This window comes from Elephantulus edwardii, unplaced genomic scaffold (genome assembly GCF_000299155.1).
Source record: "Elephantulus edwardii isolate Elephantulus edwardi_28Jun2011 unplaced genomic scaffold, EleEdw1.0 scaffold00006, whole genome shotgun sequence".
Lineage (NCBI taxonomy): Eukaryota > Metazoa > Chordata > Mammalia > Macroscelidea > Macroscelididae > Elephantulus > Elephantulus edwardii.
The window spans coordinates 8632649-8651838 of NW_006399756.1; the positions used below are offsets into that span (position 1 = coordinate 8632649).

General features: G+C 43.9%; 1 protein-coding gene across 1 annotated transcript in view; it reads right to left on the minus strand.

Annotated features, from left to right (window-relative positions):
• LOC102852005 (deleted in malignant brain tumors 1 protein-like) overlaps positions 1-19190 on the minus strand; it is a 91180-nt gene that overhangs the window by 67187 nt on the left and 4803 nt on the right. Inside the window, exons 3-5 of the mRNA XM_006880143.1 lie at positions 18110-18115; positions 14601-14819; positions 277-594 (exon numbers count right to left, since the gene is read on the minus strand). Coding sequence (XP_006880205.1) covers positions 277-594; positions 14601-14819; positions 18110-18115 — 543 coding nt within the window. The remainder of the gene's footprint in view (positions 1-276; positions 595-14600; positions 14820-18109; positions 18116-19190) is intronic.

Sequence of the window (19190 nt, forward strand, 5' to 3'; positions counted from 1 at the left end):
TGATGATGACAAGGACGATATTGATGGTAACTCTGCTTCTGTTTATTAAGATTAAAAAGATTCCATGGAAACTGGTTCTGGTTAGAAGAAGTAGAATGAGACCTAAGCCATAGACCAAGTCAGTCTTACCTGGAGGTGAGGGACCAGCAGTAGAAGAGCCTGTGAGCAAGAAGAAAAGATGACACCAGACATCACAGTGGAGGTCACTGGTTCATTGCTAAATTTTCTTAATGATCAGTCTGTCCATGAGTCACTCAGGACGCAGAGACCACTCACCTGAGCAGATGACTCCAGCATCTTCCTTGTGGCCACAGTTGTGAGCGAACCAGGTGTCATGGGCACACAGGGCCAGGTGGCCCTCTTCACCACTGCACTGCACGTTGTCCAGGAGAATCTTCCCAGAGCCAGGGCTGAAGTGGGCACCACGTGGGGCAGCCACCGCCTGCCCGCACTCAAGCTGCCTGCACACAACCTGTGCTTCTTTCAGACCCCAGCCATCATCACACACGGACCCCCAGGTGCCCTGGTAGAAAACTTCCACACGCCCAGAGCATCTTCCATTGCCACTGACCAGTCTCAGGGCAGGCCAGGCTACTGTGGACAGAAAAACAGGGGCGCAACCGTGAAACTTACCTAGTGACTGCAATGATTGATCTGGCTTAGATATGAGGACAAATCTTTCCATTTTTCCACATAGAAAAAAACCACCCTGGGTAATTGCATCTCAAATGTGTCACTCTCTGTCACTAAAGAAAGAGGGTGAAGAGATGGGATGTATGCTTCTCATGCTGATTCTTCAGAAACTGACATCAACAGGGTAGACACACAGCTTTACAAAACTGTGCTTCTGTTAGTTGGAAAATAGACAAATGGACAAGTTTTTTTTTTAAATGGGATACCTTATAAAAATGAAAAACAGTGACATACTTATGTGTCTACATGTCAACGTGTATCTAAAACACAATGCATGGGAATGATTGTATGAAACACAACGTGAATGAAGGAAAGTGTGAAAGACAATGTATATGAATCTTGTATGCAAACCAATATAAAATAAAAATGATTTCAAATAATACAGTTGTAATAATATTATTTGGAAGGAGGAGTGGCATCCACTTCCATAATAGCTTGCCTCCGGAAACCCTATGAACCTGGAGAGAGGATGAAAGGCACCCAAGCGTCGAGGACTCTCCTTCATAGGGTCGCTATGAGTCGCCTGTGACTCGACGGCACTTAACAACAACAACAATAACAACAACATTATATTTTAAAAATGTAGGATTTATTAAAAAAGAGGAACAGAAAGTTTGTTTTTCCTGTTCGGATCTATCGAGTTGACTAGAGCTCGCAGTCACCCTGTGAGCAGCAGATCTGCACGTCCTGCACCAACCTCATGATTCCTGTCATGCCCAAGTTCACCGTGCTAGTCACAGACTCAGTCCTGCTCGCTGAGGTCTCCCTCTCTTTTGTTGATCCTTTTCCACTTATGATGTCTTTTTCCAAAACCTGGTCCCTTTTGAAAATATGCCCAAAGTATATGAGAAGAAATTTCACCAGAATGATAAGCTTAGCATTTGTGGGGGGGAACCTCCCATATCTAAATTACATAATTAATACACAGAAAGTATAATTAATAAATATAAAAGACATGAACTCTGAAGATACACATGGAATTCAAGGGAATATTTCTGAGGAAGAAGCAAAGAAAACATGAGGCAGGACTCGGGACTTCAGAGGTTTGGTTTCCTGAGGGGACTGTTTCCCACAATGACAATCTTTACGCGCTGGTCACGTTAGGTTAGAGAGACACGGTCATCAGCTGTCTTATTCTCTGTCTTTTCTGAACTATGAATGTGAACACTGAGGCTGATTGGGTGCTCATGTGTGTGAGGTGTGGCTCTTCACTCAGCCCCGGAGGCCAGGGCATCCTCCTGCCTGTCACCCTCAGCCTCTTACTATGCAGGTCCTCCCATAGTTGTGATGATTTGTGTGGGACCCCGAAGACCAGTGTGTGGCCTGTTGGGGGCAGCTTACCTTGAAGAGTGGACTCAGGCACACTGGCTCTGCGGCTGGCAGGTCCTGAGTCAGGGGCTGGTAGAACTAGAACAATGTGAAAACAGTGACTAGGATTGCTAACTTCTCCCCGTTGGCATAAACCCAAGCACAGAACTCAACTAGACACTGGTGAAGAGTCACGACCTCTGTGATATCTTCTGGGGTGACAGCTGGACACACCGTCTGGACTGACCACATGCTCTTGGGTTAGCCATGAGCTCATGAGAATGACCAGGTGAGCCAATGAGACTGGAGTCAAGTTCAGGTTGCCCAGTGATCCTACTACTCCCAAGTGCCTTTCCTATCTTAACCCTATGTCAACTCAGCATGACAACACTTACTGATCAGGTTCTACATAACAGTACTTGCTTACTGTCCAGTAGTAATAATAATAATAGATCACTGAAGAGTGGGGGGAAATTTTAAAAAATCATCGAATTCATAAGGATGTTGGCATCTTGTGTTAGGAACAGATACAGGACATAGCATTCTCTTATCAGTTTTGTATTCTGTCTGCAAACACCATAGTGAGGCTGTCACCATATATGTAAGAACTGTCCCCTCCACCAACCAGAAGCAACCACAGAAGAAGAAATGAAAGCAGAAAGAAGAACCTCATGCAGCCAGGAGAAGCTATTGCTTTGAAAGACGGAGGATCAGTGAAGGAGAGAAAGACCCTCAAGGACATGGACTGACACCGTGACTTAAGGAATGGGCTCTCGTGTGCCAGAGATGATGAAGACGGCTCAGAATAGGCAGGGTTCAGGTCAGCTGTTCATAGCGTCATGATGAGTTGTACTTGACTCAATAACATCTACCAATGACCACCTGGGCTGACAGATTTCTCACTTTCGAGAAGACCCACTGTCTTTTTTAAAAAAGTTATTTTATTATTTTTTGTGCATGTACCGTCAAATTGGATCTGACTGGTACAGGAGGAGATTGTCCCTCCTTCTCCAGCAGAGAAGCTGGTGGATTTGAACCACACACCTCTGGGATTGCAATGCAGCTTCCTGCCACTAGGCCATCAGAGCTCCCTAAGACCCATTGTCGTTGGACAGTGTACTGTGCTTAATAAGCTCTTCTTCCTTCTCAATAATTTTTCTCTCAATAAACTTTTCTTTCCTCCTCTTTCTAGTGTTCATGCCTGTGGCAAAATCTCTGGGAAGGGCTTACTAGTCCTCACTGAGGCATCTGATCTTGGGAAATCCAAGGAACTGAGTGAACATCTTGTATGACCTCACTATATACATACATACATACATAGAAGTTATACATGTAATGTTCTGAGTGAAACCATTGTAACTCATGAGTCAGAACCTCCTGGAAGAGAGCTCACTGTCTCTACACCTCTCAGATGAATGGCTAGGCCATGCACCTCTGTGACTAGAGACGGAATCACTGCCCTTACCTGATAAGATGGTTGATAATTTTTCATTTTCGGCTGATGCTGCAAAATAAAAGAATCTCTTAGAAGAATCTGACTTCATTAGCTGGCCCACAGCCTTTCTTTCTGAGGAAGACTATCTGTACACATAGGGGCTACTGGCACTTTTCAAAGGGTGGTCTGTATTTATGACCCTGATTCTTGAACGGAGGATTTGTCTCTACTGAACAGTGCCAAGATGATTGTTCTTGGCCAATGGTGAAATTCCTCTTGCAAGAAGGATCAGAACCGATCCCATACTCTCTCTCTCTTCTCTCTCTCTCTCACACACACACACTCTCTCTCTCACACACACACTCACACACACAGACACTCACACAGAGTCTGTGCAGTTGGTTACACAGTCAATAGATACATATTGAGGGTGTTTGTTCTAAGAACCATACTAATTATTAGGAACCCAGTCATGAGGAAGATGGATAAAACACATGCACTTGTGGGGACGGACCTCTATAGAGTATGAAGGGTTACATGAGACACTGTGCATGATTTCTAGCTCCATTGGCAAGGAGTTCCTGGTCGTTCTTACATCAAATGGTTAAAGATTCAAGTCTACTCAGAGGCATTTAAGCAGCACAGTCCACTTCTGAACTTCGGCCTCTGGAGAGCACAGCAGTGCAGCTCTACCCCGAAACACACACAGAGTCACCACGAGTGAGAGTCAACTGGGTGACGACTGGTGTGAGGGGCTCAGAGAAGATGAACGGGGCACATACAACATGCTGCACCCAGTTTCCATTATTCAAATTCAGAGCTCATTGATCCTTCTGATGGAATGATTGGATTCTGAATATCTTCTAAGAGGGTGGAAGTTGGAAAAGCAAGACAATGATTTAATCAAAAGAGAACAACTCTTTTCATTTGTTTTTTTGTTTCTGGGGGAACAGTTTAATCACTGTCGTACAACTGCATTCATGATGGAGAGTCTTACAAAACCTTCAGAGAGGCTGCTGGTGCCATACATTAAATACTGAACTGCAAATGCAAAGATTGGCAGTTCAAACCCACCAGCTGCTCCCAGAAGAATAAGGAAGCATTCTGCCTTTGTCAATAGTACAGTCCTGGAAACCTTTTGGGTGGTTCTGCTCTTTTCACAGTAACCTATAGGATTAACATGAGTTGGAATTTATTTGGTTTAACCATCTTGAAATATTATACTAAATATTGTCATATATATGAATTAATATGAAATATCCAGAATAAAGAAATTCATAGAGAGAAAGTTAGTCATTGTTAGAGGTTGAGTGTTGGGTAAAGAGGTAGAGAGAAACCATTTGGTGGGTCCGGTTTTTTGGAGGGGTGAGAATGTTCTTTAACTTAACAGAGATGAAGGTTGCAGAAGGTTGTGAACTGTACAATTCCCAGTAAATCCATCAACAAAGCCACAGGCTTAATCCTCTCTCATTAACCCCACTTATCAGATAAGAACAGAAAGAGGCAAAGAAACATGGTGAGAGTCAGACAGCTGCAAGGGGGCAGAGTGCCGCTCCAAACCAACAGTCTCCTTCCAAAAAAAATCAAACCAAACCAAAGCCAACCCAGTAACAACAACAACAAAGATAAAAAAACTACAACAAAACAGTCTCCTGCCAGAAAAAAAAGAACGAAAGAGAAAACCAAATTAAAAAAACAAAGCAGTCTTCTTGTAGAAACTTTTCTGAGCCCTGCACCTTCAAGTAAAGGATGTATGTCCCTTTGGTTTGAAAAGAATCCTTGCTGGGCCACTTAGACATGAGGCCCCAAATTTTAATGTAGTTTGTTCTCTTTTGTTAATGCTTCAAACTGGACAAAATGAAGCAAGCAAGGAAAACCAAGCAGGATTTACCGAGTCAAACACTTATTTCACAACCACTGAATAGTCAACAGGCAGTAGACACTATTCTACGGACAGAGTGTGTGTTTGTATGGATAGGGGAGATGTTTACAATGCAAGCTCTGGTGGTCTAGTGGCAAGAAGGTGCACTGTAATCCCGGAGGTGAGTGGTTCAAATCCACCAGATGCTCTGCTGGAGAAGGAGGAACAATCTCCCTCCACCTGTACCAGTTAGATCCGATTTGATGGTAAACACATACACACACACAAATAAAAGTTTAAAAAAAAGGGCTCAAACATTAAAAAAAAAAAAAAGATACAGATTCTGCCCCAAGAAGCTGACAGTGTCAGTGGGAAACAAGTGTGTACTCTTAGCTGTAAAAGAAAAACTGACGCCCTTGTGTGGATGAACACTCACGGCCACCCCTGTGCCACAGGATAGGACTGCGCTCCACAGTGTCTGCAAAGCTAGACTGGCCAAACTTCTCCATCCTTCCCTCCAAGGAGGGGGGTCCATTCGTTTGGGATAAATCTATCTTTATTTTTTATCTTAAAAAAAAGTTGATTGTCAGACCCTCCTCCTCCCATAGGAAAGGGTTTAATTATCACTGCTGGTGGTTCAATTTGTAGCATTTTCTTATTCTAGAAAAATTCCACAATTCAAAGAAATTATATTTCATAATGTCAAGATAAACACATAAAATAATCCTAGACAGCGATGCCTTTAGCACAAAGCATCTGTACTTTGTGTTCAGAGGCAGCTCTGGATAGAATCAAATTTGCAATCCTTCAATTAGCAAATGAGTTCTTATTCATTTGGATAGCTTAGGATGCTACACACAGCTGTGCGGAGAGGAACAGAGCAAAACGGGAGGACAGATGAAAAGCAATCGAAACCTAAAAGAGGGAACTGCCAGCGTGGGGTGGAATGGGAAGATGGACGAGGTATGCTAGGCTGAAGCTGGTGTCCTGGTTGGGAGGCTCAGCCAGAACGGACACCCGGACTTGGAGGAGATAAATGCAAGAAATCAGTTAGCGTCCACTGCTACTCAACGGCTGGATCCTAGATGCAGTGGCGAGAACGTCAAGGCCAGCAACGACGGCGAGAAAGGTGGAAGGCAGAGCTGTGATTTCCTCTGACTCACCTAGGATTGCTGCAGTCGGAATCGACTAGCTGGACCCTAACAACAGCAACAGCAAAGTGTAGGAGTAAGAACAGTGAGTGAGGTTCTGGCTCAGGGTTACTCCATCTTTCCACTCTCTAACAGAGAGCCTCAGAATACCTGAGTAGGCAGCGTCCCCACTCAATCTTTTCCGCACACAATAGGATTTTAACACAGAGGTTTAGACACCTCGGAGCTACACTCCAGGTCACATTGCTTTTTGTTATCTCTCCATCGCCCTTGGGGAAAGCATTTAGCCTATTTAAGCAGCAGCTTCCTCATTCGGAAAATGAGGATTATAGCAGTTCCCTCATCCGGCCGTGGTGAGGATTAAATAAGAAAATCCAAAGAAGAGAATCAACACAAAGACTGATGCAACATAAGGTGGCACTAGCCCATAGAAACAAACGTGGGCACAGCCGTCATTTTAAAATTGAGTGGCCACAATTTCAAAAGTAAGATAGGTGAAAATAATTTTAACAATACATTTTATTTGGCCTACCAAATTAAAAAGTTGGATTAAAAAATCGGTATTATTAAAATTAATTTTAGATATTTAATTTATTCAACCCACAAAACCAAAGAAAAGGAGCTCTGGTGGCTTGATAAGGAGTCATGCTGTCAACTCAAACACGCTGTTTCCAAAAAAAAAAAAAACCAACAACAAAGCACGCTGTTTCAATGCACCAGCTGCTGCTTGGGAGAAGATATGATAGACAAGCGCTCCTGTGCTATATTTGTTTTGTTGTTAAGTGCCATCGGGTCGCAGGCGACTCACAGCGACCCTGTGAAACCTCCTGTATAACTTACGTCCTTTCTCCAGATCCATGGGGTTTCTGGAGGCAAGCTATTTCAGAAGTGGATGCCACTCCTTCTTCCAAGCTTGTTTTAATCGGGAAGCTCCACCAAACACTGTCCACCATGGGTGACCATTATCACGTTTGACTCATCAGAGTCACAGTGTTTGGCTTCACAGCAACCACGAGTTACCGTTGTACAGCAAGTGGACAGACCAGGGTTACATGACCTAGAAGAATGCTTCACCAAAAACAATTAAAGGCAGGCCTGAGGGCTGAGTCACCCACCTTTGGCTTGGGAGCATGGCCTCTGAAAACCCACGGGAGGGTCAGCTGTGAGTTGGTTCTCACTGGATGGTACATAACAACAACAATAAACCCAAAAAAATGAAACTTGTTGCCTTTCAGTCAGAGCCAACACACAGTGACTGTATAGGACAGAATGGAAATGCCACATGGGCTTTTCTAGGCTGTAATCTTGGTGCTAATTCCATACTGCTAAACAGCCCAAGTGCCCATCAACAAACAAATGGGTAGAGAAGTTATGGTATATTCACACAAGGGAATACTACACTGCTTTGAACAACGAGGAACTCATGAAATATTATTAAAATGGGTGACCCTGGAGGACATTATGCTGAAATATCTCAGTCACAAAAGGACAAAGGACACTGCATAGTGCCACTGTTGTAGAATGGGACTGACATCAGAATTGGGATAAGAATGAGAAAAGCTGGATGAATGATGTATACTGCATTGAAACAGATGAGGGAGAGAACAGTTTAAAAGCAGTATGTTATAGGGTACTATGATTATTGTTGCTGATGTCAGATGGATCTTGGCTGAAAGCAGAGAATACCAGAAGAATATCTATCTGTGTTTCATTGATTATGCAAAGGCATTTGACTGTGTGGATCATAACAAACTGTGGCTGACTCTGAGAAGAATGGGAATCCCAGAACATTTAATTGTGCTAATGTGAAACCTATACTTGGACCAAGAGGCAGTAGTCAGAACAGAGCAGGGTAACACTGCATGGTTCAAAATTGGGAAGGGTGTACGCCAGGGATGCATCCTGTCTCCATACCTTTTCAACCTGTATGCAGAGCAGATTATCCGAGAGGCTGGGCTCTATGAGGAGAATTGTGGCATCAGGATTGGTGGAAGATCTATTAACAATCTGCGTTATGCAGATGACACAACCCTGCTTGCTGAAACTGAGGAGGACCTCATGCACTTGCTGCGAAGGGTCAAGGACTGCAGCCTTCAGTATGGACTGAGGCTCAATGTCAAGAAGACAAAGATTCTCACCACTGGACCAATTGGCAGCGTCAGGATGGATGACAAAGAGATTGAGATTGTTCACAGCTTCAGTTTGCTCGGCTCCACAGTCAACACTCTTGGCACCAGCAGTCAGGAAATCAAAAAGCGTATCGCGATGGCAAAGTCTGCTGTTAGGGACCTCTCTAAAGTACTCAGGAGCAACAGTGTCTCTCTGGAGACTAAGGTGCACCTGATACAGGCCATGGTCTTTGCAATCGCTTGTTATGCATCAGAGAGTTGGACAATGACTAGGGAGGACAGAAGGAGAGTTGATGCTTTTGAGTTGTGGTGTTGGAGAAGAGTACTGAATGTACCATGGACTGCCAGGAAAACAAACAGATTCATCTTGGAGAGGATTAAACCAAGCTACTCCTTTGAGGCAAGGATTCTGGGGCTTCGTCTGACATACTTTGGACATGTTGCCAGGAGGGTCGGGTCCTTGGAGAGGGACTTCATGCTTGGGAGGGTGGAGGGGCAGCGCAGGAGGGGAAGACCCTCTATGAGATGGATTGATTCGGTGACTGGGGTAATCGGGATGGGTGTGTCAGAGGCAGTGCGGTTGGCGCAGGATAGAGCAGGGTTTAGGGCTGTTGTGCATAGGGTTGCTATGAGTCGTAAACGACTCGATGGCACATAACAACAACAACATGATTATCGTAAGAGTCCAGACTGCAGGTTTCAGAGTGGAGTATACTCGGGGTGGGGGTGGAGGGGTTCAGGGGGATTGTATACCAATGAAAGGATTTTTCATATACTTTTCAAAGAGAAGAGCAAACTGGGGGTGAAGGGGTGGGCGGGGAGAAAAGTGCAACAATGAATGAATGAATGGAAATCCAAAATCTCTGTAAATGTTCTTTGAAATGAATTTAAAAAATTGTAAAGTTAGAGGATGCCAGAAATTGCCTTCCTGACACCTACCATACTGGGTTTGTAGTTGTTGTTCTCAACTTTCTGAGTGTCAGGAAGGGTGAAGATGGCACAGGATAGGACAAGGTTCAGATCTGTTGTTCATAGTGGATCATACTTGACTCAATGGCACCTAACAACATAAACCCTTAGTGACCTGACAGAACAGAATAGAATTGCCCATAACTTTTCCAAAGCTACAATCTTTATGAAAGCGGACCTCCAGATCCTTTCTCCTAAAGAAACAGTGGATTTGAACAGCAATCTTTTGGGTAAGCAGCTAAATGCTTAACAGTTGTGTTGAGTAACTCAGTAAGCAAGGTAGACATTGGCTTAAGAGTACTTGCTTACTTACTAAGCCATAGTGAATAATGTCACGGTTTTCATCACATCAGCTGCTGCTAAGTCCACACTGCTGACATTCTAGTTATCGGTGCTTAATCTTTGTATCTCCAGGGTTCTTATATGGATGATAGAAGGGAAAGTCAGCAAGTAACTATGACGGCGGGAGTAGAGAAAGGCATGAAAGGTGAGCACTGCTCCCCAAGAGGAGGAAGAAGTAAACCCAAGGAGTGTGACTTGTAAGTGAAGAAAGAGAATCCAATCTTTCCAAGAGGGACATTGTCCAGATATGAGACTGAGTTGTTGTTGTTGTTAGTGCCGTCAAGTCATATACGACTCATAGCAACCCTATGAACAAAAGAGCTGAACACTTGTATAGCTTTGGTCATTTCTCTATGTTCATAGAGTTTCCAGAGGCAGGCTATTTCAGAAGTGAATTCCACTACTGCTTCCAAGCTTGTTTTAATTTGGAAGCTCCACCAAACACTGTCCACCATGGGTAACCATTATCACATTTGGCACATCAGGGTCACAGTGTTCAGCTTCACAGCAACCACGAGTTACCTCTGTACAGCAAGTGGACACACCAGGGCTAGACCACTTAGAAGAATGTTTGACAAAAACAGTTTCAATCAGGCCTGAGGGCCACAGATTAAAATCATCCACCTTGGGCTTGGTAACATAACTTTCCGTCTGCTGAGTGCACCAGTTTCTTTTCACAACTTCAAAGGATATGCAATGGTCCTTTTACATGTCTCTTTATCACATACAGAGACGTACCCCTAGATACACACACTTCTCAACTTCTTTGCACTTTAAAGCATGTTAAATGAACATTCTTGTTATTTTTCTTTGATACGAAAACTATCCATGATTGAACACAAAATTCAGTAGGACACTGGGAGGTAGTAATCCTCTAGAACTCAACTTACACCTTTCTTCTCAAATAGTTCTATCTCAACACTATCTAACTGTTCAAACTCTCACCCACGCAGCCTCCAGACCATTACAATAGTGAGTGGTGGCAGCAGAACCAGTGACTGTCGTTACAGTGTGACTCGGGAGCTACATGGCAGTTGGTGATGATGGTGCTGGTGGTATCCTACCTGATGGTGTTGAATGGGCAGCAGATACAGGAGAGGTAAGAGTTGACATGACAGCCGGCAGCACTGGAATAAAGAAACACCTGTTAAAAGTAAGCAACTGCTCATAGTAACTTCGGAGAGGTGTGGCCACGCAGAGGAGTCCCTGAGATTTTCCAAGATGAAATTTTGCCTCAGATCTGAAGTAGCTACTACCTCTTCAAATTAAGGAAATACTCAGTCCTTGTTTGGCCACCCACCCCAAGTCCTGGTAGACTCCACCATCCCCAGCTTGTCTTTCTACCAGACTCAATGTACAAGTGCAGACTGTGGCTCCTTTGTAACCAGAATGAAGGAGTGTTGGTGTCATGCAGGAAGACCTCGGAGACGCGATGGCCTCAGTGCCGGGTCACTGCAGTAAAGTGCTTATTGTCCCAGAGAGAGACTGGGAGCTGAGGCACGAGGAGGATTCCAGCTTGAAGAATCACTAAGGGACATAGTTTCTATCAGATCAGAAAAGCTGATAGTTTTTATGATGCACTTTTCTCCTGTGTTTAGGTGGACACTTAGAGCTTCCCCAACAGAAAAAGCACAAACATGTTCTCTTACCTGATAATATGGTCGCTGAATTTCCATTACCTATTGGTACAAACATACATTTTTATTTATTTGTATTGTCAAGGACTGCAGCCTACAATATGGACTGAGGCTCAATGTCAAGAAGACAAAGATTCTCACCACTGGACCAATTGGCAGCATCAGGATGGATGGTGAAGAGACTGAGATTGTGCACAGCTTTAGTTTGCTTGACTCCATAGTCAACAGTCTTGGCACCAGCAGCCAGGAAATTAAAAGGTGCATTGCCATGGAAAAATCTGCTGTTAGGGACCTCTCCAAAGTGCTGAAGAGGAATGGTGTCTCTCTGGAGACTAAGGTGCGTCTGATACAGGCCATGGTTTTTGCAATCACTTGTTATGCATCAGAGAGTTGGACAATGACCAAGGAGGATAGAAGGAGAATTGATGCCTTTGAGCTGTGGTGCTGGAGAAGAGTATTAAGAATACCATGGACTGCTAGGAAAACAAACAGATTTGTCCTGGAAAGGGTTAAACCGGGTGACTCCTTGGAGGCAAGGATTCTGAGGCTCCGTCTAACTTACTTTGGACATGTTGTGAGGAAAGACCGGTCCTTAGAGAGGGACATCATGCTTGGGAGGGTGGAGGGACAGCGCAGGAGAGGAAGGCCCTCTATGAGGTGGATTGATTCAGTGACTGGGATAATTGGGATGGGAGTGTCAGAGACAGTGCGATTGGCACAGGACAGAGCGGAGTTTAGGGCTGTTGTACATAGGGTCGCTATGAGTCGCAGGCGACTCGACGGCACATAACAACCACAACATTAGTACAAACACATTGAAAAATTTCTTGTACAAATAAATTGGATGACTTTTATTTTGCCTACTTATTGATTTTCAACAACTTTTTAAAACTAATACAGGTCTAAAATGTGAAATTTTAAATGTGGTGAATCATATATGGCTGTTTGGTCAGAATAAACCAAAGACAATCAAAGGCCTTGCAGTCAAGTCAGTTACCACTCACGGTGACCCCACTTGTGTAAGGAAAGCTGTCCGCCTGTGATGCTTCAGTTCACCTGTGATTTTTCTGTGCGGCACCAAACAAAGCCGTGGAGTGACAGGATACCCAATGAAGATAGCAACTCCTGCATGTGCTATCCGCATGGCCTTGGGCAAATTGTTGAACTTTTATGTGCTTGGATTATTCTAAGTACTCAATACAGTTGACCCTAACTATCTTTCCAAAAGTTCATTTTATCCAAGTGGAACACTGGTAAGCCAGTGGTTTAATTTCCTTTTGTAAAAAGTATTAGTGACTTGTCAAGGTCATTCTAAGTAAGTGACAGAGATGGAACTTAAACTTTGATTTATCATGAAATTTATCCATTTTATCCCATTCCAAAGTTCAGTCTTAGATACTAAACCACCCTGTCTTGAACACTTCTTTGTTGGATTTACTAATTCCAATACTCACTGGCTTCGAACTACACCAGCAGGTGGACCATTCAAGCACAAAACATGTATCTTATTCACCTTTCTCAACAAAACCCTATTTTAAACACAAGGACAATTTAACAAAGTAACGACCAACACTGTATGTCCTATGTGAAGCCTGCCTGGGGGCCTCAGAAGTGACTGTCAGTGCCCTCTGGAGGGAAAAGGGTTGAGAATTCAGTGACTTAGAATGAGTGAGAAACAGCTAAGGACTGTTGGGCCAGTATCCTAACTCTCGTACACCGAGCCCCACCCTAGTGGAGAAGAACCTGTAATAGACAGCGTGTCAGCTGGAAGAATAACTCACCCTGTAGGCACCGTGGTAGGAGCAAGGCTTTGAAACTACCAACCCCCGAGAATAACTCCCATGACTGAAATTAAATAAAGCTAATTCTTGTGGTCGGAAGAAAGTGGCCCAACAGCATTTCCACCCCACTGGTGGGATCATCTAAATGGCCCAGGAATGCAGAACGGAAAACAACGAGCACCGTATATGGTAGTCTGGTCCCTCCCACCGCTGATCCCATTTCTCTCTCTATTATCTACCTTTTAGCCGCCCACATAGCACGTAGAATAAAAGATGTCAGGTTGAGAAAGCAAAAGCATGAACTTACCCAGTGCGGGTTTGACATGCTCAGGCCTCTCTGTGAACACGTGGGAAAAGAAAAGATCTGCTTTAATAAAGGGTGATTGTTTCCTGATATGCTGTAATTAAAGATCATATATCAAATGAAATAGGATTCCCCCAAACTAAAAATGCTGATCCTCCTCGCCTTAGCTCAGATGACTTGAATCATCAGGCGTATAAATGTTAGCACTCAAATCAACCCAAAATACAGTGACATTGACCTGACGGCAGTGGTGGGTCAGGCTGAAGTGGAGAAAGTGTCATCTGGACTGTTGGGAGTGAGTACTAGTTGTCCATAGTGTTGTGCCTAGTCACCTTCACCTGAACCCACAGTCAACAAGACAAAGCCTGGACAATGGCATTGAACATGACAGAGATGGCGATGGTTTAGGGTAAGGGCAAGGTTCAGAGTTCTTGTTCATACGGATGCTGTGAGTCAGTCACCTCGTCAGCACCCAGCACCAACAGTCCTGTAACTCAGAAACTCCTCGTTTCTTCACCTTCATTGAAGTATACACTTTCAGAGAGAAAAACTTCATCTCTGGGTTCATCACAGGGTAGTGGGAAGGAGGACACACTCAGAGGGCATTTGAGGTTCCCACTGACTGGACTCTTTCCTCTAGTTGTTTAGAAACCCACACCCTGTGAAGGATCCACCATTTCCCCCACAATTTTCCTCTGTATTAAATGCATTTCAGCATCACATGGCCAATAAATCCCTACTATCGAGCCAAAAAGCTCTCGAATGTGTCTGCTTTTGTGTCCTACATGTGGGCAGTGGTGGTCAGTGATTGCATCGGAGCTTTGCTGAGAGGATTGGTGGAGACACGATCTAAGCACAATGGGATGTGTATGGTGGAGGGGAGGTAACTCTTACCTGCACAGACAATGCTGGCATCTTCCCCAGGACCACAGTTATGGATGAACCAACCTGCATGAGGGCACTGTCCCAGAAAACTCTCTCTTCCTGTACAGTCCACATCGTCCAGCAGAAACTTGCCTGAACCTTCACCAAACTGGGCCCCCACAGGCGCTGCGAGGGCGCGCCCACAGCCCAGCTGCCGGCACACCACGTCTGCTTCGTTCATGTCCCAGTGGTCATCACAAACCCTGCCCCACTGGCCGTGATAGAAGACTTCCACACGCCCGGAACATTGGCTTGACCCATTCACAAGTTGTAATTGTGGCCAGTCTTTTGAAGACACAGAAAAGGGACATATTCTGTATCAAACCTGTTTGTTTAACTATCCAACAAATACTTCTTGAACATACACTATGTTAACAGTAGATAGTATGGTACATCCTGAGGTTTATAGGACAGATGTGATTGTTGCTGTCACAGAGGAACAGTCTCACTGGAGGAGACAGTCACATTAATTCAATGTGAGTGCAAATTTACAAGCACATGGAAGATGACATATCAGAGGGGGAAAGGTATATAACATCTTCATAGAGCACAATTTGGGAGAGTGAAGTTGGGTCTGAGACTTGGAAAAAGGATAGAAAGTTTAGTAGATAAAGAGGAATGGGGAGGAGCAGAGAGCTTTATGGTCAAAGGGAAGAGTATGCACAGAGGTCCCAGGACAGCAAGGAGCAAGGACCTTTTGAGAACTTAAAGAAAACCAGTGTTAGAAAGGCTTGTTTGGAAAGCAAGGCCAGCACATATCACTGGGGAGGGAATCAGTGGTCTGTGTCTAAACATAGACACTTTTTTTAAAAAATTTTTGTGTGTGTGTACCGTCAAATCAGATCTGACTGGTACAGGAGGAGATTGTCCCTCCTTTCCCGGCAAAGCATCTGGTGGATTCGAACCGTGTGCCTCTGGGATTGTAGTTGCAGCTCCTTGCCACTAGGCCACCAGAGCTCCCCAAAACTTAGACACTTTTAAGGTGAAAGAAGTTGCTGATCATAGTTACATGGGTGTTGCTAACAGTGAAATATTTTGGAAGAGAATAATGAAAATGGTGACACAACACGCAGCCTGTAAGTGATACCACTGGATTGAAAACGGGAGAATTGTGTTGGGGAAAAGTTTTGTTGTGCATATTTTCACCAAAAAGAAAAAAATTAGTAAAAAAACCTCCGAGGTGTTACCATATTTTTACACAAATAATGTGCAGGAGATCAAGGGCCTACTGAAAGAAGGACTGGTTAGGAAGGCCTCTGTCTTACTGGGTTTGCCACAAATTGCGCTTCTACATTAGAACTAGTGCTTCTAAAATAGATGTGAAGTTCCCTGTGGTTAAGAACCACTTGCTATCACAGCCTCTGGGATACTTAATTGTTTTCTAGGGGGACACATGGTTTGGGACTTCCAATCTAACATAGAGTTTGAGACTGCTAGGTTGGTGGTTCAAAACTACCCAAGAGTGCTGCATAAGGAAACTTGACAGTTTGCTTCTGTAAAGTAAAGGACATCCCCAGGGGATGTTCTACCCTGTAACACAAGAGTCACCACGAGCAGAAATCAACTTGATGGCAACAGGTGTGGCTTGGTTTGGGGTTAGGACACATATTGGCTCAGTCACTATTTCTTGGTGAACTCACAATACCTTGCATCTTTAAGCAGTAAAATAGAAAAACCCAGAAAATGTTAAATGAACAAAAGCGGTTGCGAATGAACCAGAAGTCTAACCGTCATAATGTACCACTGTTAAGCAAATATTAAAATATTATTTTACATCTTTCAGAGGAGCACAGAATCCTCTTGTACCGGTCAGATCTGATATGATGGTACATGCACAAAAAATAATAAAACTTAAAAAAATATTATTTTACATCTTTCAGTCCCTCTACACACTTCTCAGAAGAGTGCTTAAAATAGATTCTCAAAAACTATTCAAGACCTGAGTGTTCCTCTTCTGGGATTAGTGAGTCACCTCCCTTACACCTCTGAGTCCACTCACGTCGCCTCCACATGGTCTACACACAGTCTGCAGGGTGGTTGTTGATTCCATTGGGGTGAGTCCAACTCATAATGAGTTAATTCAAATTTACACGTGTGGAGTAGAACCGCCCTGTGGGCTTTTCAAGATTGTGACTTGTTGGAAGTAGATCCCCTGGTCTGTCTTCCAAGGCACCTGTGGTGTTAACTTAAAAGTTGGCTTTTCAAGCCATTAAATTAGCCCCTGCTGGCCTCCAGCTACCTTAACTGCAGACACATGGTCTTGCAAATCATCAACAGCTGTGCGACTGGGGGGTGTGGGGAGGGGGAAGGAGGGAGAGTGAGAAAGAGAGAGACAGAGAGAAGGAGAGAGACAGAAAAGGAGAGAAACAGAGAGAGAGCTTCCAACACTGAGCAGCAAGACCTGAGGGAGAATGGAGCAAGACTGGTGAGAACGTGATCCTGGTGATGGTGGTAGAGAGACTGTGACACTGTTGTGCAGAGACTGTGGCAAGGTAAAACCAGAGGAGACTGAGATAAAGGCCACAGTTAAAGGTATTGCTCTTCTTGTCACATGATGGCAGAAACCTAAACTTTTACTAATTAAGGAATTGTGACTGTCAAGTCTCTTTATGCAGCACTCTTGGGTGGTTAAGGAAAGGTGATTTGCTGTTAATCTGGTTTGGGACTACTGGCCTCAACCTGGATTTGCATTGAGTGATATTCTTTGCCTCCTCCACTTTCCAACCTACTTCCCTAATAAACCCCACTCTTGGTACCACAGTCTGAGTCAATAATGAAGAAACCAACCTCTTGCTGCTGGTGCCTCTAGAGGCTCCCTGGGGCTGGGCTCTGGGCTCTGCATCTGCTTTCTGCTGTGGGGCGGTGAGAGGTTGTGCTCATCTCACTCTCTGACCCTTTCAGAGCGATGCTCATGGCCCTGTGTCCCCATGTCTCATTTTCTGCCCTTTAGACAACACCTCTGAGTAGGTTTGGACCAACAGCCTTTACACTAATGGTCAAAAGGTAAGCTGTTTTGTACCACCCAGGATATTCACCCACTCAAGTTGATATTCCTAAATTCTTTTTAGGCATGGGGCCTGCCTACTCAACAACCTTCAAGATTTTCATGTGTTTCTAACTTGAATTGTGTTAATGCAATAAACATTTATGGAGAGCAAATATATAATAATATTATATATAATGTTTTATATATTTATATATATGTAAAAAAAAGCAGGAGCAGCATCCACTTCCATAAATAGCTTGCCTGCAGAAACCCTATGAACCTGGAGAAAGGATGAAAGTCACACACACAAGTGTTGAAGGACTTTCACTCATAGAGTCGTTATGAGTCGCCTATGACTTGACGGCACTTAACAGCAGCAACACTATATATAATAAGCCTGCTTCTAGGTGACACAAGATATGGAAAAAAGAGGGAATTTATTACAATCTCTTTGACAGTTCAAATACCTTAGCCTGACACTAATTTTCCGGTCTGACTCAGAAAATAAGAACTTACAAACTAATTCCCAAACACGTTTTAAATCTTTTTTTTAAAGTTCAAATTGAGTTTTACAAGACTTTCTTCACACATCCTTCTTAGGTTAGCAGGAAGATCAAGTAGAAGCTTCAAAACAACTCCATGAAGGCCCCAAACAGGGGTGGACCAAGCCCCAAGGACTCTGAGGGTGCGGCTCCGGTTCTTTATACATACAGCATGGGGCTGGCACCTTGGATGCTTGCCTCCTTTCCCATTTCACTTCTCAAAATGGTCTGTCTCAAATGACCTCTCTTCATGAAGAGGTCTCTGGTCATCCAACAGGTGTGTTCCCTCTTCTAAGCTTCCGCTGCATTTAATGTCTATTCCTTCTCTAGAACTAATCATATTCATCCCATTTTGAGCTATTTTGTGCAGCTTCTATTTCTCCCTTTAAATCCTAAACACCATTACCTTGCCTCCCCGTAGTGCCCAATAAGAACCCAACACACAGTTACAAACAGCTGTTGACCGATGTGTGCTGCCTTTGATGCTCTCCACTGAATTGAGAGGGAACCACAATTTCTGAGTGAGGTGGGTGCATGGGATTTCCTGGCGAAGTAATTTCATTTGCAACTTTTGTATGGTTGATGATCTACCCACCACTCAAAAGCTTGTGGTTTGTGAAACCAAATCTAATAGATGTCAGAACAATTTGACTTACCCCCTGGAAATGGTGTTAGCATTTCAGCGCCTAAGAGCAGAAGGAAGGAGACGAGACGTCAATTGTCTTGTGAGATCGTCTGCCCAAGTTCATCGTGGGCAGGACAGCACATGAGTGGTGTCCTCAGGAAGCAGACATTGAGCTAAGGAAACTTATCTGCAGTGTTTACCCTCCCTCATCAACAGCAAGTAAGGAGACTAATAATGTGCTTGGGGAACTTGGACTCATGCACAGCTTGTTTGTTTAAATTGGGCTGTTTGAGTGAACAAACACCTGCTGCCAGAAAAGTAGAAAGGTGAATAATCAAGTGCAAGAAACGTGTATTCCTGCAAACAACAAATGCTGGTGAGGTTGTGGAGAAATTAGAACCCTTGTTCACTATAGGTGGGAGTGTAAAATGGTGCAGTCACTATGGAAGGCTGGATGGCGCTTTCTCAAAAAGTTGCAAATAGAAATACCATTTGACCCAGCA